General features: G+C 39.6%; 1 protein-coding gene across 2 annotated transcripts in view; it reads left to right on the forward strand.

The window, feature by feature from the left end:
• The window catches only part of VCL (vinculin), a 119291-nt gene that overhangs the window by 37952 nt on the left and 58312 nt on the right, over positions 1-23027 (forward strand). For both annotated transcript variants that reach the window (XM_001147346.7, XM_507854.8), the window contains exon 2: positions 5665-5735. In XM_001147346.7, the coding sequence (XP_001147346.1) occupies positions 5665-5735 (71 nt within the window). The remainder of the gene's footprint in view (positions 1-5664; positions 5736-23027) is intronic.

The following is a 23027-nucleotide window of genomic DNA, read 5'->3' on the forward strand; positions in this document are numbered from 1 at the left end:
TTAGAAAGTGGTTCTTTGGAAGTTCTCGACTTGTTACTTTGGTGATAGAACACTAAATTGTAAAGATCTAGAACAGAGGATGACAATCTTTGAATAAATGGGCAGGTCAAGGTAACATAATCCTCTCTGCCTTCACTTAGCATACAAAGTCCTGAACTAACTGAACTTTCCTTTCTAGCCTCATTTCCTCTGCTGAAGCCACACCAGCGTGTCTTTCTAGTCCTGGCCTCCTTGTACTCGCATATCTGACTGAACCTTCTTTGCCTGTGCTCTTCTCTTTGGTTGCGCTGTCTGATTCTTCTCTACTGGGCAGCTTCTCCTTTCCAGGCCTGGCTCCTTTTTTCTAAAAGACCACATAGCAAAGGAATAAATGAAGGTTATAGTAGCTGTGTGAAGAATGAATTGGAAGAGTCTGGAGCAACAAGACCAGTTTTAGGATACAGTGAGGGTCTCATGGATCTGTGCTGCCTGATATGGTAGCCACTAGCTGTAGGTGTTAAAATGAAATAAAGGTAAAAATTCAGTTCTTCAGTTATACTGGCCACATTTCTTTGTTTCTTTTTCTTTTTTTTTTTCTTTTTTCTTTTTTTTGAGATGGAGTCTCGCTCTGTCGCCTAGGCTGGAGTGCAGTGGTGCGATCTCAGTTCACTGCAACCTCCGCCTCCCAGGTTCAAGCAATTTTCCTGCCTCAGCCTCCCAAGTAGCTGGGATTACAGGTGCCTGCCACACCCCTGGCTAATTTTTGTATTTTTAGTAGAGACGGGGTTTCGCCATGTTGGCCAGGGTGGTCTCGAATTCCTGATATCAGGTGTTCCACCCGCCTTGACCTTCCAAAGTGCTGGGATTACAGGCATGAGCCATTGCACCTGGCCTATGCTGGGAACATTCCAAGTGGTCAATACTCACAGGTGGCTAATGGGTACTGTATCGGGCGGCACAGATTAAATAGAATATTTCCATCATAACAGAAAATTATTTGGACAGCACTGCCAAAAATCAATTCCCCAAGAGAAAATGGCATTCATTCTATATAGTCATGTTTTATGTGTTGTACCTTAAAAACAGTGCTGTTCGTTGTCCCTAATCTAATTCTAGCCAGAGTATATTGAGCAATCATGGATACTATTGCTTCAAGTATGAATGCAGCTTGAATGCAGCACAAAATCACATTTAGTGTTTATCACTTAAGTATTCAAAAATAGCATTTAAATAAATGCCCTTGAATATATTTTTAATTATCCATTTATCTTTCCTTACCTACTCCTACTCTTACAAAGAGGCATCAATTAATTACATGCCATTCAGTTTTTAGTAATTACCTCTACTGAGGTCAGAATATATGCTATTTACAAAACTGTTTTAATGTTTTTGCCTGGTGTAGCCATGATTGCTTTATCTTTGGATAATAACTGTTTGCCATATATCAGCCTTCTAGCATTGCTACCTTTGAAGCCTTTTTATTTCATTGATTTAGAAGTGATTTTTTTTTATTTTTTCCTTTTTTTGAGACGGTGTTTTGCTCTTGTCGCCCAGGCTGGAGTACAGTGGCGCTATCTTGGCTCACTGCAACCTCCGCCTCCCAGGTTCAAGCGATTCTCTTGCCTCAGCCTCTGGAGTAGCTGGGATTATAGGCATCCGCCACCACGCCCAGCTAATTTTTGTATTTTTAGTAGAGACAGGGTTTCGCCATGTTGGCCAGGCTGGTCGCGAACTCCTGACCTCAGGTGATCTGCTCTCCTCGGCCTCCCAAAGTGCTGGGATTTATAGGCATGAGCCACCACGCCCGGCCACGTGGTTTTTATTTCTTTACCTCAGTCTAGTCTTCATCCCCCACCCCACCCCACCCAGTCCAAGAGCAAGTCCTAATAATATTTCTTCCGTAAAAAGGTAACTCAATTCTATTCTTTTCTCCATTTCTATTTTCACTACTTAAGTAGTGAAACCTTAAGTCACTACTATCACTCTCCCGGCTGACTGCAGTAGCCTCCCTGCAATCATCTAGGAGAGTGATACTGGTTACTCTGCTTTCCCCTCACCACCTAAAAATAGGCAAAATGACCTTTTAAAAAGAAAATCAGGCCAGGCGTGGTGGCTCATGACTGTAATCCCAGCAGTTAGGGAGGCAAAGGCAGGAGGATCGCTTGAGCATGGGAGTTTGAGACCAGCCTGGGAAACATAGTGAGACCCCATCTCTACAAAATAAAAAAAAAATTAGCTAGGCGTGGTGTCTCATGCCTGGAGTCCTAGCTGCTCCGGACGGAGGATCACTTGAGCCCTGAATCACTTGAGCTATGATTGCACCACTGCACTCAAGTCTGGGATATGGGGCCAGATCATGTCTCTTAAAAAAAAAAAAAAAGAAAAGAAAAAGTCAGATTAATCTCTTGTTTAGAACTCCTGCCTCCTATTGTACTGATAAACGATTCCAAATATTTCAAGCTGGCCTAAAAGGCTCTTTATGATCTGGCACTTGCCTTCTTACCCAGCCTCATTACCACACCATACTTCCCTCCCTCCCTGAGGTTCAGCCACTCTGGCCTCTTTCCAGTTCCTAAAATACACCCAATCTTTTCCTGCGTTAGGGCCTTTTTCTGGCTGCTCCCCCTAGAGTGTTCTTGCCTAGCTCTTTCATGAGTGACTCCTTCTTAGTTTCAAAGTCTCAGCTCCAATTTTGCTTCTTTGTCTACTCTTTCCAAAGTAGGCTCCTTTGTTTCCAGCCCGTACTCTTTATTATAGCATCATTCTTACCATTATCTGGAATCATACTTGTTTATTTACTTGACTCTCTGTCTCTCCCTACTAGACTATAAGTTCCGTGAAGGCAGGAAACTTTTTTTTATTCTCTACTCCATCTCTACTACCTAAACAGTACCTGGCTCATGTTGTTGTGCTAAAAGCAATGTTTAATAACACTGAATAACTTACTATTTTCTAAAGGAGATATAAGAGGAACTCACCTAGTTCTCCCTCCCACCCTTGCTCTCTGTGTCTGTGTCCCTCCTTCCCCCCACATATATAAAAGGAATCTCTCTGTGTCTTAAATGTGAATATCTTTCTAGGCCCTTTATACTGAATGTGAACCAGTGACTTTGTGGCTGAACTTCATCTTTTACTTCATGAAATCATGGCCATAGCTTTTTGAATGGTTAGTTTCAGTTGGAAAACATAGTGAACAATACATCTGGAAATATTCTGTCATGTTTTGAGCTGAGAAACTCTAGAGAACCAGCTGCTGATTTAAAAGCCTTTTATTATGATACAGACAGTCTATTGTCTATAAAAGCATTGGCTATTACACAGTGGTAGATATGTGTTGCTTTTTCTAGCTATTAACTTGAAAGAAAAAACTTATATTCATAATTTATGCATGACTTATATTCCCTGAGAATAGTTTATTGTGTTATTTTCTTTAGCTGATTTACTGTGCATTTAGAGATTTTTTGAGACAGGGTCTTGCCCTGTTGTCTAGGCTGGAGTGCAGTGGTGTAAAACACTGCTCACCACAGCCTTGACCTCCTGGGCTTAAGTGATCCTTCCACCTCAGCCTCCCAAGCAGCTGGGACCATAGGTGTGAGCCACCACACCCGACTAATTTTGTGTAGAGACAAGGTCTCACTATGTTGCCCAGGCTGGTCCCAAACTCCTGGTTTCAAGTAATTCTCTCACCTTGGTCTCCCAAAGTGCTGGGAATGATAAGTGTGCACCACTGTGCCAGCCAGGATTTTTCTTACTCCATTTTTTTTTCCTTTAAACTCAATCAAAAGTTAAATGGTTAAATAGTAGGACTGACATATTTTCCATTCTGGGTTTTTTTAATTTCACAGATTTCTACATTAAAATATGGTTTATAAATATGATTTAGTACTCTTAGGTGGCTTTATATTGTTAAAATGGGTGAATTTCACCATTTACTATATTAAAGTTTACTCTTATACTTTATAATACATGAATATAGTGGAAGAAAAATTGACATTCAAGACCTGCATAGAGATAATTTTGAAGAAAGTGAATATGTGTATGATTAGTGGTATAATACACACATAATTTGGTAGTGTGACATTTAATATTTTGATAATTTAAAAAATTTCTGACCATTACTATTTGGAAGATCTATATAAAATGACAGATAATTATGTACTGAGATTATTAGGTAGGAAATAATTACAACTAAATAACTTAGGCTGGGAGTGGTGGCTCATGCCTGTAATCCCAGCAATTTGGGAGGCAAGGTGGGTGGATCACTTGAGGTCAGGAGTTCGAGACCAGCCTTGCCAACATGGTGAAACCCCATCTCTACTAAAAGTCCAAAAAAAAAAAAAAAAGATTAGCTGGGTGTGGTGGCACATGCCTGTAGTCCCAGCTACTTGGGAAGCTGAGGCATGAGAATCACTTGAACCTGGGAGGCCAAGGTTTCAGTGAGCCGAGACTGCGTCTCTGCACTTCAGCCTGGGCAACAGAGTGAGACTCTATTTCAAAAACACAAACAAAAAATAACAAAACAACTTACAGTAACATTTTTGTGTTTTTAAATTACAAAAATTACTTTAAAATTTACATTTCAGGAAATTAGAAAATAGGAAATGCAGATACAAATTCATTCAATTTCCTAAGCATTAGTACAACCAGTAGAATATTTTAAAAATGTTCTTTCAGTGTTGTTGCTTTATTTATACCTGTGGATTTTTTTTTGGTATTGTACTCATAATGTACTTGTTATTTATATTTCTTCTTTTAAGTGAAATATAATGTCATAAACATTATCCTATAATGCCAAGTTTTTATAACCATTGTTTTAATGGCCCACATAGTACTCAACCTAATGATATATCTTAATTTACTTAACTATTCCTCTTTGTTGGAGGAGTTATTTATGAAGTGTTTTAGCTTTTATAACTGTCATCATAGTGAATACTTTTGTGAATATTGTTTTTATTATCACATTTGGCATTACTGCTTATAAGGTATATTCTCATAAGTGGAATTCCCAGGTATGACTTTTTTTATGTCTGCTAATAAATTCTAGCAAGTGATTTTCCAAAGAGAATATGTCAGTTTATATCACCACCTGCAGGGTGTAAAACTACCTATTCCATTGTTGCATTCAGCATTATATATTCTTTCTTTTTAACTCGCACTATAATTAGGGAAAAATATCATGTTGTTTTAATTTCAGTTTTTTTGATTACTAGTGAAGTTGCATATTTTCATGTTTGGTTTCTAGTGTCAGAATCATAATAGCTTCAAATATTTTTCCCAGTTCCAATAACTTCGTTTTTTTCTATATAGATAGTTTTGTCTGTCTAACTTGATTCATGTACTTCATGTAACATTTTAGAGATGTGGCCGAGTTTTTTGGCTTAAATACACACACTTATATTCTCAATGATGAATTTCTCCTATTATGCTCAATAATGCTTTCAAATTAGTTATTCTGAAGAAGGAGTAATACAACATTATGTTTGTATTCCGTATTGTTATTCTAGTATATTGTGAAGGCATATTATGTGAGTAATCCTAAAAAATTTTTTAAATCCGGAAATCTCCCTTAAATCTAGAAACTTTAATGATAGATTATGTTTAAGTATATGTTTCAAATATGCTTAAGTAATAGTTTTTTAAAGTCTGAGAATTTATATTTGAATTATTTTTTTTTTCCTCTTGTAGGTTGGAAAAGAGACTGTTCAAACCACTGAGGATCAGATTTTGAAGAGAGATATGCCACCAGCATTTATTAAGTAAGTAATTAAAATATTCTTCGTTGCTAAGCAGAATAATACTCTTGTTAGGAAGAAAAAGTAGCTGATTTCAGTAACAACTTTTTTTTTGGTATAAAACTTTTGTTTACAATTGAAATTTCAACTTTTTTGTCTTCTAACTTTTTTTTTTAAAACTGTTCATTTTAGTTTTTGATATTAGGCATTTTTGACATAATAATTTTTTTTTTTTTGAGACGGAGTTTCACCCTCGTCACCCAGTTTGGAGTGCAATGGTGCGATGTCAGCTCACTGCAACCTCTGCCTCTTGGGTTCAAATGATTTGCCTGTCTCAGCCTCTGGAATAGCTTGGATTATAGGCGCGTGCCACCATCCCTGGCTAATTTTTGTATTTTTAGTAGAGATGGGGTTTCACCATGTTGGCCAAGCTGGTCTTGAACTTCCGACCTCAGGTGATCCACCCACCTTGGCCTCCCAAAGTGCTGGGATTACAGGCGTGAGCCACTGTACCTGGCCAATTTTTGACATAATAATTTTTAATAAGACCATGAGTTTTGAGTTTTTCTTTCCAAAATGAAAAGTATTCAGAGACCCACTGTGACTATAGCATGCATGAATCTACATTGTATACTAGGCACCTTTGCTTGGAGATAAGGGAATAATGGTAGATATAAACTTTAAAAAATTATTGTTTCGGCCGGGCGTGGTGGCTCACGCCTGTAATCCCAGCACTTTGGGAGGCCGAGGAGGGAAGATCACTTGAGCCTAGGAGTTTGAGACCAGCCTGGGCAACATAGTGAAAACTCATCTCTACAAAACATTAGCTCTGTGTGGTGGTGTGAGCCGATAGTCCCAGCCACCCAGGAGGCTGAAGTGGGAGGATCACCTGAGCTGGGGAAGTTAAGGCTGCAGTGAGCTGTGACTGCACCACTGCACTCCAGCCTGGGTGACAGAGTGAAACCCTGTATCTAAAAATAAATAAATAAATAAAAAGACAAAAAAAGAGAAATGAATGAATCTCAAAAATAATTGAGGGAAATGAAAAACAGAGAGACAGAGAGACGGATAGATAGATAGATAGATAGATAGATAGATAGATAGATAGATAGATATGTAGGTTCCACTTATTTAAAGTTCAAAAATGGCCAGGTGTGGTGACTCACACCTGTAATCCCAGTACTTTGGGAGGCCAAGGCAGGTGGATCACTTGAGGTCAGGAGTTCGAGATCAGCCTGGCCAACATGGTGAAACCCTATCTGTACTAACAATATAAAAATTAGCCAGGCGTGGTGGCTCACACTTGTAATCCCAGCTACTTGGGAGGCTGAGGCGGGAGAATCACTTGAATCCGGGAGGCGGAGGTTGCAGTGAGCCAAGATCAAGCCACTGTACTCCAGTCTGGGTGACAGAGTGAGACTCTGTCTCAAAAAAAAAAAAAAAAAAGTTCAAAAACATGCAGAAATAAACTATGTTGTTTAGACATGCCTATTTATATGGTAAAAAGATGAAGATGAGTAAGTAATAATGGTCACCACAGCCAGGGTAGTCCTACCTCTGGGAGGGAGGAAGAGGTTTATACTCAGGAAGAGGTACACAGGGGCATCTAAAAGTGGTAATAATGTTCTATTTTTGATTTAAGTGATGAGTTACATGGGCGGTTGTTTTATATTTATGCATTATATTATACGTATGTTTATTTTCTCTATGTATGTTAAATATCACAACTTTAAATAAAGCTAAAAGTGTTCCTTTATTTTTATCCTCCTTATGTTCTATTATTTTCATTGAACAGATGTAAAATTCTCACCCATATTGAAATCTTCTTATTTCTACCTGAGTGGGTGCTTTATGCAACTGTGTTTCTGTTAATTCCATAAAATGTCTTCATGTGTCAGGAAGTAAGGTGCTAGAAGCATCTGTTTTTTTGTACAGCCTGTTTTGTGGGAGTATCTTTTTTGTCCTACCTTCATTGGACTTGGTGATCTCAAGGTTTCTTCCAGCTCTGATCAACATGAGCCTATTTTGTTTACATGCCATCCGATCAGCCTGGTAATATATATATATTTTTGAGACAGGCTCTCACTCTGTCACCCAGGTTGAAGTGCAGTGGTGCGATCATGGCTCACTGCAGCCTCAACTGCCCAGACTTAAGTGATCCTCCTGCCTCACCCCGAGTAGCTGGGACTACAGGTGTGTGCCACTATGCCCGGACAATTTTTAAATCATTTGTAGAGGTAAGGTCTCCCTGTTGCCCAGGCTGGTCTTGAAGTCCTGGGCTCAAGCAATCCTCCTTCATTGGCCTCCCAAAGTGTTGGGAGTACAGGCATGAGCCACTGTGCCCCGGCCTTAGCCTGGTAATATTAAGAGGAATCTTATGCTGTCAACTAAACATATTATAATTAAACTTGCATTTACCTTACATTAAAAACATAGCTCTAGCTTGTAGCAGGTTGCCCTCACCCCTTGGAAGATACAGAGCACGGGGAATGAGTGAGTACAGGTTTCACTATTGGGTAGGTAGTTGGACTAGAAGACCTTACAAACAATTGCCTCCAACCCTGACATTCTAGTCTATGAATATGATTTGATTGGTAAGTGGATTTTGTCAGGAAACTTATTTTTGCTCATCCCCAGAGACATATTCTGAAATATGCTATGTGCTTTCACAGACTTCCTTGGGGACTTAGAAAAATTAAAAATGAGCACACCCTAGTTGTGATAAAAATTTCAAAAAATCTGGTCACTTTAAAACAAAATAAAACTTTACTGATCATCCTGTGTGGTAACTAGGGCATCAACCCCTTACTCTAATAATTGGTAATTTAAAGGAAATTAAGCATTTATCTTGCCTTTCCTGTACAAAATTTTTAGAGTAGCCCAATAGCCCTAGTTGTAAGGTGAATTCTAACCAATAAATGTGGAAGACATGACAGAATTAAAAAATCATTGATTGCTGGGCATGGTGGCTCACGCCTGTAATCCCAGCACTTTGGGAGGCCGAGGTGGGAGGATTGCTTAAGCCCAGGAGGTCGAGGCTGCAGTGAGCTGTCATTATGCCACTGCACTCCAGCCTGGGTGACAGAGTGAGACCCTGTGTAAAACAAAACAAAATAAAACAAACCGTGATGGATTTTTATGTTTGCTTTTCTTGTTTTTCTATAGAATGCAAAATGAAGCAGAAAATAGTAGATGCCTTGACTTGGAAAAGACAGGGACAGAGAAGGGGGAAACAGATGGAAGCAATTAATGACATCCTTGGAACTATTGAGTAGGACATTCTTTTGAGCTGCTTGGTTGATGTTTAGAAATTTCTAGGGCATGACCGACTGAAACTTCCTCTGTAGTCTACTTTTGCAAGGACTTCTCAAGTGACTGCTTAAGCAACACTAAAGGCTAAAATATTTAAACATTTATTGTTAGATCAGTCTGTACTCCTAGAATGTTAAGATGTCAAGGCTAGAGAAAACAGAAGATACTTGGCCTGTAGATAGATTTATACCTAAGCTATCTGATATATATTTAAAGATTTTTCAGGGAAAGATATGATACTTTTAGGATTTGGGGATCTCAAGATCCTATCATAGGCTATTTGTGTGATTGGCAATTAGGGCATATGGAAAAATGGGTTTAATACATTTAAAATGATACAATTGTCGATCAGGAACTTCCAGTGCTCAGGCAATTCCTTATTGTAAAAGTGAGAGCCATTTTAATATAGAACAAGATTTGCATGGTCACAGCCTTTCTCTTGGGTGGAGCTAAAGTTATTTGATCCCTGGCTGCACTGGCAGATAGAGCTCACAATTTACTAATTTTACCCAAGACTGCAATAATAGCCACAGTGTTGCATAAGAGGTGTAGGGTTGCATGGTGATTGCCATCGAAACTGCCCAGATTGTCATAAACTTCAGGAGTGCAGCAGCTATGCTGTATTGTTAAAATGTTGGTTAGAGTAACCTTATAACCCTATAAGAAATAATTTGTTCCTGGCTGGGTGCGGTAGCTCATGCCTATAATCCCAGCACTTTGGGAGGCTGAGGCAGGTGGATCACTTGAGGTCAAGAGTTCAAAACCAGCCTGGCCAACATGGTGAAACCCCATCTCTACTAAAAATTCAAAACTAGCCAGGCGTGGTGGCACATACCTGTAATCCCAGCTACTTGGGAGGCTGAGGTAGGAGAATCACTTGAACCCAGGTGGTGGAGGTTGCAGTGAGCCGAGATCATGCCATGCATTCCAGCCTGGGCAAGAGCGAAACTCTGTCTCAAAAAAAAAAAAAAAAAAAGAAAAGAAATCATTTGTTCCTTTTGAGACTGTCAGCAGGGGAGTCAGCTACTGTACTCCATGTTTACATTTTGTATCACTGTCAGTTGTCATTTTCTTCTTCGTCATCATCATCTTCAGACTGCTGTGGCAGTAATGTTTTATATATAATTGATTAATGGGCTAGACATGCTCCTTGGTTAATTATTTACTGATTGCCTTCTATGTGCCTAGCATGCTGAGTGCTGTTTATAGAATAGTAGTTCCTACCAGTGTGTAATGAATAGTCACTTGTGAGATATATTGCAAATAATATATTAACAGTAGTAAAGTGCCAGAGGATACTAATGCTTTGCTTTAAAAGAAAAAATTAATTGAGAGGTCAGGCGTGGTGGCTCATGCCTGTAATCCCAGCACTTTGGGAGGCCGAGGCGGGGGGATTGTGAGGTCAGGAGATCGAGACCACGGTGAAACCCCGTCTCTACTAAAAATACAAAAAATTAGCCGGGCGTGGTGGCGGGCACCAGTAGTCCCAGCTACTCAGGAGGCTGAGGCAGGAGAATGCGTGAACCCAGGAGGTGGAGTTTGCAGTGAGCTGAGATTGCGCCACTGCACTCCAGCCTGGGCGACAGAGCGAGACTCCATCTCAAACAAACAAACAAACAAACAAACAAAAACTTAATTGAGCATATTTAAGTTCACGTGTATAATAATATCCCTCTCATTCCTTCTCATTATGTTTTTTTTTAACTTTCATTGAAGTATAATATGCTTGTTATTATGTTTTCTTTAATGGGAGATAAATTAGTGGAACTACAGCTATTGTGACTGGGAATTATGCATAATCCCAAGTAGACCCATGGGGATATGCCATAAACTTGAGTTTTATTTTTCTATATATGATGGCAGAGCAAAAGTGGAAACACTACTGCAGAGAAATTTTGTAAAAAAGAAATATTTTAAGATGTTTCCAATTAAAGAGCTATAATACAGACTGACTTTATGATAGGAATTCAGAGAGAGAGCTCTCTCATTATAAGTAGGAATAGTAGAAAGAGCGTTTATGTAGGAAGTGGGGCTTGGGAGGATGGTTAGATGTAGGGAGGAAGGAAAATACTCTAGGTGCAATGAATGGCATGACCAAGTCATGAGGGCCTGTGGGGAGAGGGGCACATGGTGGGGGTGGTAGGAACTAAGCTTAGGTAGGTTGGGCAATAGTGAAGGTCCTTGAAAGCCAGGCAAAGGAATTTAGAATTGGGCAGGAGGGAAGCTTTGTAGTTGCTGAGCAGTAGGATGACAATATGAAAGCATCTTCCAGAAGATTCATAACCAAATACAGAAGGAATAGTAGGTGCTAATGTTGTAACAGAGAATAAGCTAGATGTCAAACTGACCAGATTTATTTTCTGTCAGTGTAGATTTGCTTCAGATTGATTCCTTATTATAGGTGAGAAATGTTTATAGCAAACTATTTTATTTGCCTTGGAAAAATTGTCATTGCTGTATACAATGGAATTTCATTCTTATTTCTGCAATGGAGCAGAAATGAATAAGGAAGGCAATTCTTGGACCTGATCCAAGGATGTTCAGAACTGAATGGATCAAAAAGCATCACTTCTGAGGTGGTCTTGTGATACGAACTTGAAAAGGGCATGGTGTACATTATCTGTTGGCAGGCAAATGACAGCTTTCATTTCGAACTGGACAGTGTTGTCACTTTCTGCCTTAGTGCTGCTCTGACAGTCTGCTTGAAGTCAAAACTTGGATTGGTTCACCAGCTTGGACTATTTTTGAAGCATACTGTAATGTCTAGGCTTATTGAATAAAAGAATGTTCCCAAAATACCATGTGAAAGGATGTACTACTGCTACATGATTGCCATTATTCACATTTCTTGGGAATTCTTTGTTTTAACCCTTAAACTTTATTAGTTAAGAACAGTTATGGTATTTACTTATACAAATTTACCATAATTTATATTCATGCACAAAGAAGAAATTTGAGAAGGATTAAAATATGCTTTATACTTAATTTAGATCTCTTTTGACCTAAAGTAATGATGTCACATTTTTAGGTCATCAGGCCTTGTAGCTTTTTCTTTGCTTGTGATCTTGAACACTCAAAATAATTTGTGATGAAATTTGTATTTTTAAACACACTTGTGGGTGAAAGTGCCCAGAATATCTTTTTTTAACAATTAATTACTTAATCATATCACTTAATACCTTTTGTTTGCCTGGGGCTAATGTGTGATTTGTGTGTGTGTGTGTCCTGAGTTTTGTGGTCCTTTCCACTGCTACAGTATTAGAAGATTTTTGTCTCTTAATGTGGATGCCCAAGTTCTGTGATGTAATCATTGACCTCTGCCCACTGCCTTGCTGCATTTTTGACCTAGAGCAAGCACTCAAACTTTAAATAGTTCACCTTTGGACTTGCCACATTAAACATAATTTAGTACTACTGTATTTTTTTTTTTTTTTTTTTGAGATGGAATCTCGCTCTGCTACCCAGGCTGGAGTGCAATGGCACCATCTCAGCTCATTGCAACCTCCACCTCCCAGGTTCAAGAGATTCTCCTGACTCAGCCTCCCGAGTAGCTGGGATTACAGGCGTACGCCACCATGCCTGGTCAATTTTTGCATTTTTAGTAGAGATGGGTTGCACCATGTTGGCCAGGCTGGTCTCGAACTCCTGGCCTCAAGTGATCCATTTGCCTCAGCCTCCCAAAGTGCTGGGATTACAGGCATGAGCTACTGCGCCTGGCCTATCATTACTGTTTTTTGTTTGTTTGTTTGTTTGTTTTTTGTTTTAGACGGAGTCTTGCTCTGTCATCCAGGCTGGAGTGCAGTGGCGTGATCTCGGCTCACTGCAACCGCTGCCTCCTGGGTTCAAGCAATTCTCCCGCCTCAGCTTCCCGAGTAGCTGGGACTTCAGGCACGTGCCACCACGCCCAGCTAATTTTTGTATTTTTAGTAGAGATGGGATTTCAGCATGTTGGCCAGCCTGGTCTTGAGCTCTGCTCAATTTCTTAAATACCTTCTATGAGCTGGGTATTTTAAGTTGTGTTATTTAGTCCACTTCATTTTTCAGATGAAGAGAAGCTCAGTAAGGTGTTGAAAGTTACTCAGTTCATACATGGCAGAGGTAGGATTCTAACCCTGAACTGTTTGATTCCAAGTATGCTCATTCCAGTATGCTAAGGTACTTTCTCATTCTTCTTTACAATAGTCTCTTCTTCTAACATAATAGTTATTGTGAGGTTTAAATGAGTGAAATGATATATGTGAAAATACCTAAAACAAACAAAAAGAAACATTTGGTGATTATGTTGCAGGACAGGCAAACCCCAAAACTGAGGTTTATCCCAAGAGGGTTCTTGGCTTTTCCTAGGAAAGAATTCAAGAGCTAGCCAGTGGTGTTAGCAACTTTTATTGAAGCAGCAGTGTACAGCAGCAGCAGCAGCAGCAGCAGAGGCATTTCTGCTGGCGGAGCAGGGCTACCCTAGAGGCAGGGTGCCCAGAGTAGCAGCTCAGAGGCAGTTCTGCATTCATATTTATACCCACTTTTAATTATATTCTAATTAAGGGGTGATTTGTGCAGAAATTTCTAGAATGCAAGTGGTAGCTACTAGGTTGTTCAGTTGTTGCCATGGAAAGGGGCAGTAACGTCTGGGTGTTGCCGTGGCAATGGTAAGGTGACCTATCACCCTGGTGGGCGTGTCTTATGGGGAGGTGCTTTTACCCTGGACCTGCTTTAGCTAGTCCTCTATGTGGTCCAGTGTCCACGCCCTGCCTCTGGAATTGAGTACTGACTCCTACTTCAATTACATATTAGCTCCCTTTTATAGCTTCTTTTTTTTTCTCCTATAGCTTCTTAATTTTTGTTTCTTAATAATTTTCTCCAAATAAATGATTCAATTCTTCAGTTAGTTTTTTTTTTTTTTTTGAGACGGAGTCTCACTCTGTAGCACAAGCTGGAGTGCAGTAGCGTGATCTCAGCTCACTGCAACCTCCCCCTCTAGGGCTCAAGCGATTCTCATGCCTCAGCCCCGCAAGTAGCTGGGACTACAGGTGTGCACCACTACTCCCAGCTGATTTTTTGTATTTTGGTAGAGAGGGGGTTTCACCATTTTGCCCAGGGTGGTCTCAAACTCCTGAGCGCAGGTGATCTGCTCACCTTGGCCTACCAAAGTGCTGAAATTACAGGCGTGAGCCACCGTGCTTGGCCCTTCAGTTACTTTTTAAGCTTTTCTCAGAGATATTTTTTATCTAATTTGTAGTCTTCTGTAGTAAGACTTTTTTTTTTTTTGAATTGGACCATGATTACTTGTTTTTATTTAATGCCCTTTCTTTCTGTATCTGTTGAGTGGATTACACAATTTTTATCCTTTACTCTGTTGAGATAGTCTATGGTTTACTACATGAATATAGATTTGCTGATAATGAACCATTCTTGCATTTCTAGGATAAACCCTACCTGGCTGTGATGAAAAAAAAAAAAAAATATATATATATATATAGTGCTGAATTTAATTTGCTAATATTTTAAAAGGATTTTGCATTTTTGCTCATAAGGGACCTTTATCTGTAATTTTCTTTTCTTCTTATGTTCTTTTCTGGTTTGGGTATCAAAGTTATTTTAGCTTCATAAAATAAGGTCTTTTTCTAGTTTTTGAAACAGGTTATGTAAGATAAAGATTATCTGCTCTTGAAAGTTTGGCAAAACTTGCATCTAAAACTCCCTGTATCTGGTGGTGTCTTTGGGAGGAAGAGATATGACTAAAAAGAAACTCACTCAGTTTTGTTTTATTATCTAAATCGGGTTCTAAATTCATTGTGAGTCAACTTTGGTAGTCTGATACTTTTCTAAGAAATTACCAATTTTATCCAACCTTCCAATTTATTAGCATAAAATTCATAATAATTATTCTTTTAAAAATCTCTGTTGTATCTAGTTATATCACATTTCCTATTCAGTATTGCTTATTTCTGCCTTTTGTCTTTTTTTCTTATCGCTCTTATTAGAGATTTATCTGTCTTACCAACTTTTCCCACAAAGATCTATTTCATTAAATTCTTTTCTCATATTTATTATTTACTTTTCTCAAGTTTATTATTTGAATACCTTATTTTTAATATTTCAGTCTTTATGTTCAATCTTTCTTTTCTTTTTTCTTTTTTGAGATAGCGTCTTGCTTTGTCACCTGGGCTGTAGTGCAATGGCATGATCTCGGCTCACTGCAACCTCTCCCTCCCGGGTTCAAGCGATTCTCCTGCCTCAGCCTCCCAAGTGGCTGGGATTACAGGTGCCCGCCACCATACCTGGCTAATTTTTATATTTTTAGTAGAGACGGGGTTTCACTATGTTGGTAAGACTGGTCTCGAACCCCTGACCTCAGGTGATCCACTCACCTCCACCTCCCAAAGTGCTGGGACTACAGGCATGTACCACTTTAATTTTTAAATTAGAGAATTTAAAAATTCTTTAAAATAATTTTTTAAAGTTTTCAAAATTCTTTTTAATATCTTTTGTTATATTTCTAATATAATTGTATTGTACCCAAAGACATGGTTGGTATGATATCAATTCTTGGAAATTCTTTTGTTACATACAGCTCAGTTCTAGTGAGTTTTTATGCGTGCTCGAAAAGAAAGTATATTCTCTTTTGCTTGGGTATAGAGTTCTATTTATACTAATTAGGTCAGTATATAAATATTACTAGTCCAATTTTTTATAGCCTAATTTGTCTGTTTCAACTATCAGCTTATGATTGATATATGTGAAAAATCTCCTATACTAATTGTAGACCTGTCTGTTTTTCTTATAATTGTCAGTGTTAGCGCTACATATTTCAAAGCAATATTGTTAGGTGGTTACAAGTTTGTGATTCTTCTGGGTTCTGAATTCTGTTAATTATTTGTTGCTAATTATCTTTTTTTAGAATGACTGTTGATAGACGTTAGCCTGCTGTTGGCTTGTTTCTCCAGACTGTGTTCTTCTTCTTTTAATCTACATCCTAGTTTTTGCCAGTTTTCTTCATAAGTGAAAATATCCTTTTATTGTATCTATCACTTCATTTTGTGTTTAGGTTGCCACGCCTGTAACTCTTTTATTACATTCTACTGTAGAACAGTGATTGCCTACTTTTTTTCAGCATAAGGACCTTTAAGTAATAATAGTGAAATTTTAGGCTGGGCATGGTGGCTCACGCCTTTAATCCTAGCACTTTGGGAGGCCAGGGCAGGAGGATTACTTGAGGCCAGGAGTTCAAGACCAGTGTAGCCAACATGGTGAAATCCCGTCTCTACCAAAAATACAAAAATTAGCTGGGTGTGATGGTGCACACCTGTAGGCCCAGCTACTCGGGTGACTGAGGCAGGAGAACTGCTTGAGCCTGGGAGGTGGAGGTTGCAGTGAGCTGAGATCACGCCATTGCACTTCAGCCTGGGTGACAGAGCAAGACTATGTCTCAAAAAAAAACAAAAACAGAAAAACCATCAACAAAATAATAATAGTGAGATTTTAAATTATTTGTTGATTAAGAAATGCATAAAAACAAAAAGATACAGGCCGGGTGCGATGGCTCACACCTGTAATCCCAGCATTTTGGGAGGCTAAGGTGGGCAGATCACTTGAGGTCAGGAGTTCAAGACCAGTCTGGCTAACATGGTGGAAACCCGTCTCTACTAAAAATACAGAAATTAGCTGGGCATGGTGAGGAGTGCCTGTAATCCCAGCTACTTGGGAGGCTGAGGTGGGAGAATGGCTTGAACCTGGGAGGCAGAGATTGCAGTGAGTGGAGATCATGTCACTGCACCCTAGTCTGAGTGACAAAGTGAGACTCTATTTCAAACAAACAAACAAACAAATGATACAGTGAATTTCATAATATTTTATTTTATTTTATACAATTTTTTGAGACAGGATCTTGCTATGTCACCTAGGCTGGAATGTAGTTGTGTGATCACAACTCATTGCAGCCTCAGCCTCCTGGGCTCAGGTGATCCTCTCATCTCAGCCTCCCAGGTACCTGGGACTATAGGCATGCATGCTACCATACCTGGCTAACTAAAAGAAAAAAAAAATTTTTTTTTTTTAGAGATGGGATCTCACTATGTTGTCCAGGTGGGTCTAGAACTCCTGGGTTCAGTCAATCCTCCCAGAATACTGGGATTATAGGCGTTAGCCACCACGCCTGGCCAATTTAGTAATATTTTAAGATAATTTAAAAATTTTATTCATCACAACAGAATCAACATACATTTGAAAACTGCTAGTATCTGTAAGACACTCTTGCTTGTATACTCAGTCTATTTCTGCTGCAACCCTAGTATGAGATGGAGGAAGGACTGTGGAGCTGATGGACCAGGAGGTAGCAGAGTTCTTGATTGAACTCTGCACACTCAGAATCTGCACTGACGCTAGATTTGACAAGAGAGTAAGGGAAGAAGGGAGAAAGAACAGGACTGGTTATTCAGGTTTTAAAGGATTTAAAGATTGTGACTTATACACATCTTTAAAATAAACTACTTACCAAGACTTGAGGAACATATAGCTTGGGCAGCTGTAACGTTTGTTCCTCTCCCATTCTTTCCCAACATGCTGCTTCCCCTTCAGTTATCAATTGACTTGGACAGAGTCCTGTTTTATTTGAAGTCAAAACTGGCTGCATACCCTCCTAATCTCAATAATCTGAAATAAGAGAATTTAGTGAGCCTGTGGGTTTTGTGTGTGTGTGTGCTCATGATGGGTGTGTGTGTGTGTGTTTAGGCTTTGTTATCTAGTATACATCCTCTAGCAAAGGGTTTGGTGTTTCCCTTGAAATGTTTTGAATGTTTTCAATATGACTCATTGTGGGTTATTTTTTTAAATTCAGTTTTCCCCTTAGCTTTATTGAGATATAATTGACAAATGGAAATTGTATATATTTAAGCTGCATCCTTGTGGTTTTATTTTTAGTTTTGGGCGTACTCATGCAGTGTCCTGTACTATCATTGTTTGGCCTTGATAAGAACAAGAAGGCCACTTTGCATTATGTTGTACTTTAAGAGAGTTGGGACAGGGAAAGGAATACTTTGTGGATGAGGTCTGCAGGATCTTTAAATGTAGGAGTACAGGGTTAGAACAGCATGTTTTAATATTATCACACAGTGTACACCCGTGTGAGTTGGTGCTGCATACTTGCTACTTGAATTAGATTAAAGCTTGTCATTGTACTCTGTGTTCCTGACTCCCTCCTAAAAACTGTAACTATGCTTGTGGCCTTCAGTCAGGTGTCTAGGTGACTAATGGCTGAGGATCCTTGACCTTTCTCAAAATGGCAACTCCAGGAGCAAAGCATATCAGCTATTACTGGTATGCCACAGAATGCATCCATCTCTACTGTTTTAAAGTACAATCTGTGCCAAATGCTTCATATTAACATAGAAAAGAAATTTCTTCACCTATCTCCTGAGTCTTTTGAAATCTTCACATATATTATTTTCTAAATTATTATTATTTAAAATTTTCTTAAAGATGGAGTCTTGCTCTGTCTCCCAGGCTGGATGGAGTACAGTGGCATGATCTTAGCTCATTGTAACCTCAAACTTCTGGGATCAAACAATTCTCCCCTCAGCCTCCTGAATAGCTGGGGCTACAGGTACATGCCATCATGCATGGCTAATTTTTAAAAATTTTTCGTAGAGATAGGGTCTCGCTACGTAGTCTAGGCTGTTCTCAAACTCCTGGGCTCAAGCAATCCTCCCACCTCAGCCTCCCAAAGTGCTGGGATTATAGGTGTGAGTCACCATCCCTGGCTCTATTTTTATTATTAAAAAAAATTATATGTATATATAAATTCCAGTGAATTGATAGAGGCAGTACTTCCTATTTGAAGCATACTAGAATGGCTGAACTCTCAGTTGCTGATGCCTGAAATTTTATATTGGAGTTCATTCCTTAGGTTAACAATTTAAATCTTAAATATCTAATGAAGGGATAATTTGGGGGGCCTTAGCAGTCATTTTCACTTAGATCTTTGTCTGAAGGTAGGTTCTTAATATGCGGGAAGGCAGAGAGAGCTTGAGGGCCTGCCTGTACCCCAAACCCCTGTCTTCTCACTCAGGCCTTATATTATGAAGGGTCTGGACTTTAATATTATCTTCAAATAAGGCCATGTATGTAGTCACAGGAAAAAAAGAAGTTTTAAAAGATGTTGTTCATGGCCAGGTGTGGTGGCTCACGTTGTAATCCCAGCACTTTGGGAGGCTGAGGTGGCCAGATTGCTTGAGCCCAGGAGTTCAAGACCAGCCTGGGCAACATGGCAAAACCCCATCTCTATTAAAAATACAAAAAATTACCTGGGCATGGTGGCGTGCACCTGTAGTCCCAGTTACTCGGGAGGCTAAGGTAGGAGGATCACTTGAGCCCAGGAGGTCAAGGCTGTGGTGAGCCGTGATTGTGCCACTGCACTCCAGCCCAGACAAAAGTTGATCATGCAATTAAAATATTAAATGTAAGCACTTAAATAGACCACCATTTTTATAAACCTGTTTTGGCATTTCTTCATTTTTAAATATGATGGACTTCTCAGACTGGGAAGTGATCTATGCCTTTCTTGATGTCTGAAAGACCCTGACAGGATGGGAAGGGAAGGGAAGATCTCAACAAGGGCTAAGAAAAGAGGAAGAATAGCCCTGACGATTGATTTTGCCTGCCGCATAATTATACCGGCGCCAGACTGGTTGGAGATGACAGTGAGGGAGGTGCTGGGTGCAGTGGCCAGGTGGAGAAAACCTCACTGACCAGATTCTCATGTTCTCACTTCCTTCCCTCCACCTGTTTCCTTCCCATCTCCCAAGTGTCGTCGTAGCCTTGTTTGATCAGATATGTTTGTGGGCTCTGCAACAAGCTCTCTCTCTCTAATACAGGGATCGTGGGATGTAAACACCTGTTTCCTTGGGTGTGCTCCAGGAACTGCGACCTCCATGAAATAAAATTTTCAAGTGTTCTGTTCCATAGTACTTCACTCTTAGGCAAACAATGCAGCTTTTTGACAGTATTTATAACCTAAAAGGCTATACTGTCTAAGATCAGTTTTAATTTTTTTGTTTTTATTAAAACAGTGAATGTGATATGAGTTACTTCCACTCCTCCCCAACTTTTTTTTTTTTTGGTGGGAGTGAAAGTTGAATGTGAATGTTTTCAAGTGCTTTCCAGTTTTAATTTATGGACCATATGTCTAAATAGACTTAATCACACCATTTCCTTTATATTATTTTGTCTCAAGCTCTCCTTTCCACGGCCACTAAACCAGTGAGCTGACATAGGATGACTGCTTTTTACAGAAGTAGACTGAGATTGTTTGGCTTTAGAGTGAGCTACCTGCACTTTGTGATGGTGGACTGCCCTCCCTAGTCCAACTAGACCGATTGCAAGTGCATGTTATTTCTCACAGAAAGGGTGTGTGTGTGTGTGCGTGTGCACGTGCGTATGCGTGAGAGAGAGAGAAAGAGATCTACTGGAAAAAGAGCTCAAAGAGATGCTGCAAAGAGAATCATCTTTATAAGTAGTGCTGAACTTCTCAAGGCAGGAGCAGTGTAGTTACCTTCTCCATCACAACATTCCTAACCTCTTAGGTAAAAATGACTCCTCCAGGCCAGGCACGGTGGCTCACACCTGTAATCCCAGCACTTAGGGATCACCTGAGGTTGGGAGTTCGAGACCAGTCTGGCCAACATGGTGAAACCCCATCTCTATTAAAAATACAAAAACTAGTTCGGCATGGTGGCGCATGCCTATAATCCCAACTACTGGGAGGCTAAGGCTTGAGAATCACTTGAGTGTGGGAGAGGCAGAGTTTGCAGTGGGCTGAGATCGCACCACTGCACTCCAGCCTGGGTGACAGAGCAAGACTCCACTTCGAAAGAAAAAAAAAAAAGAAAAGAAAAAATCTCCTCCTGCTTTTGCACCCACACTTTTTTTTTTTTTGAGACGGAGTCTCACCCTGTCACCCAGGCTGTAGTGCAGTGGTGCCATCTTGGCTCATTGCAACCTCCACCTCCTGGGTTCAAGCAATTTTCCTGTCTCAGCTTCCTGAGTAGCTGGGATTACAGGCACGTGCCACCACGCTTGGCTAATTTTTGTATTTTTTAAGTAGAGATGGGGTTTCACCATGTTGGTCAGATTGGTCTCGAATTCCTGACCTTGTGATCTGCCTGCCTTGGCCTCCCAAAGTGTTGGGATTACAGGTGTGAGCCACCGCGTCCAGCCTGCTGGACATACTTCTAAAGACTGATTTGTACTTGTCTCCTCCTACCAAGGTTCCTCTTAGGTAAGGACTTTTAAAAAATATTCCCATTTCTAGGAATCATAGCATGTAATAGTTCCTCAATATATTAGATGAATAAATATATGAAAGAATTTAAAGGAATTTAAGATTAGTGACTCTGCTGGGCACAGTGGCTCACGCTTGTAATTCTGGCACTTTGTGAGGCAAGGCAGGAGGATCACTTGAGCCCAGGAGTTCAAGACCAGTCTGGACAACATAGGGAGACCTTGTCTGTACAAAACATAAAAAATTAGCTGGGCATGGTGATGTGCACCTATGGTCTCAGCTACTTAAGAGGCTGAGGTGGGAGGATCACTTGAGCCCAGGAGTTCAAGACCAGTCTGGGCAACATAGTGAGACCCTGTCTCTACAAAAAATATAAAAAATAAAAAATTATCCGGGCATGGTGGCATGTGCCTTTGGTCTCAGTTACTTGATAGGCTGAGGTGGGAGGATGACTTGAGTCTGGGAGGTTGAGGCTACAGTGAGCTGTGATGGTACCACTGCACTCCACCCTGGGTAACAGAGCGAGACACTGTCTAGAAAAAAAATTTAGTAACTCACTTTTTCTGGATATAGTCTAAAAGAACCCTTAAAAAGGACTTGCAGGCAGAGTGTGGTGGCTCACACCTGTAATCCCAGCATTTTGGAAGACCGAAGGGGGTGGATCACTTGAGGTCAGGAGTTGGAGACCAGCCTGGGCAATATGATGAAACCTCATCTCTACGCAAAATACAAAAAAAATTAGCTGGGCATAGTGGCGCATTCCTGTAGTTCCAGCTACTTGGGAGGCTGAGGCAGGAGGATTGCTTGAGCCCAGGGAATGGAGGTTGCTGTGAGCTGAGATCGCGCCACTGCACTCCAGCCTGGGCAACAGAATGAGACTCTGTCTCAAAAAAAAAAAAAAAAAAAAAGAAAAAGAAAAAGAAGAAAAAAGACTTGTGGTAGTCTTTTTATAATCTCTAAATGTATTTTCCTCTTCTTAGGCATACATTTAATCTTCTTGGTTAGTGATAATTGAAATCACATGGAACTGAGGAATTTGTGCTCTTTTTTTCTTACAAAATAATTACTCATACTCAAGGTCTTCTCCTAAATTGTCTCAAATTAGAGTAGGTGGTAATTCTGGGAAGAATGTATTAGAGGGTCATGAGTGAGCATATTTCGAGATCCCATAAGGCTGTCATTGGTCCATTTGATATATAGCATAAGATTTTTTTTCTAGCAATTTAGGTTGAAGATTCAAAGGGAGAGAGAAGTACTAGTTGATTGATTTAAAGTATCTAATTAAAAATTATTAGTATATAGTTAAGATATACAATTATTTAGGAAACTGACCTTATGCCTACTTTCATTCTTTAAATACTTTTTAAAAATTCAGATTTCTATTAAAATATGCAAGATCACTTTAAGAAGCTAGGGAGCTTGAATGTTTAAATAAAATCCAATTTTCCATACACAAGACAGACTTCTTCCTGTTTCTGACTGCTGGTTAGTCTTAGTGGGATTTGTTTGGCTTTTATGAATGCCATTAAATTTTAATGTGCAGATCAGATGTCTTATTGTATAAAAAAATGGTTCAGTCTCTGTTTTGGACCTATCATTTTACCACACAAGGGAACCATTAGTGATAATCAATTTTATTCCTGTAAACCTTTTTCATTTCATCTTTTCTTTTTCAGTTTCCTTTCTCCATAATGGTCATTCTTGTTATTTTTTTTCCAAATTTGAAAAACTTA

This window comes from Pan troglodytes, chromosome 8 (genome assembly GCF_028858775.2).
Source record: "Pan troglodytes isolate AG18354 chromosome 8, NHGRI_mPanTro3-v2.0_pri, whole genome shotgun sequence".
Classification (NCBI taxonomy): Eukaryota; Metazoa; Chordata; class Mammalia; order Primates; family Hominidae; genus Pan; species Pan troglodytes.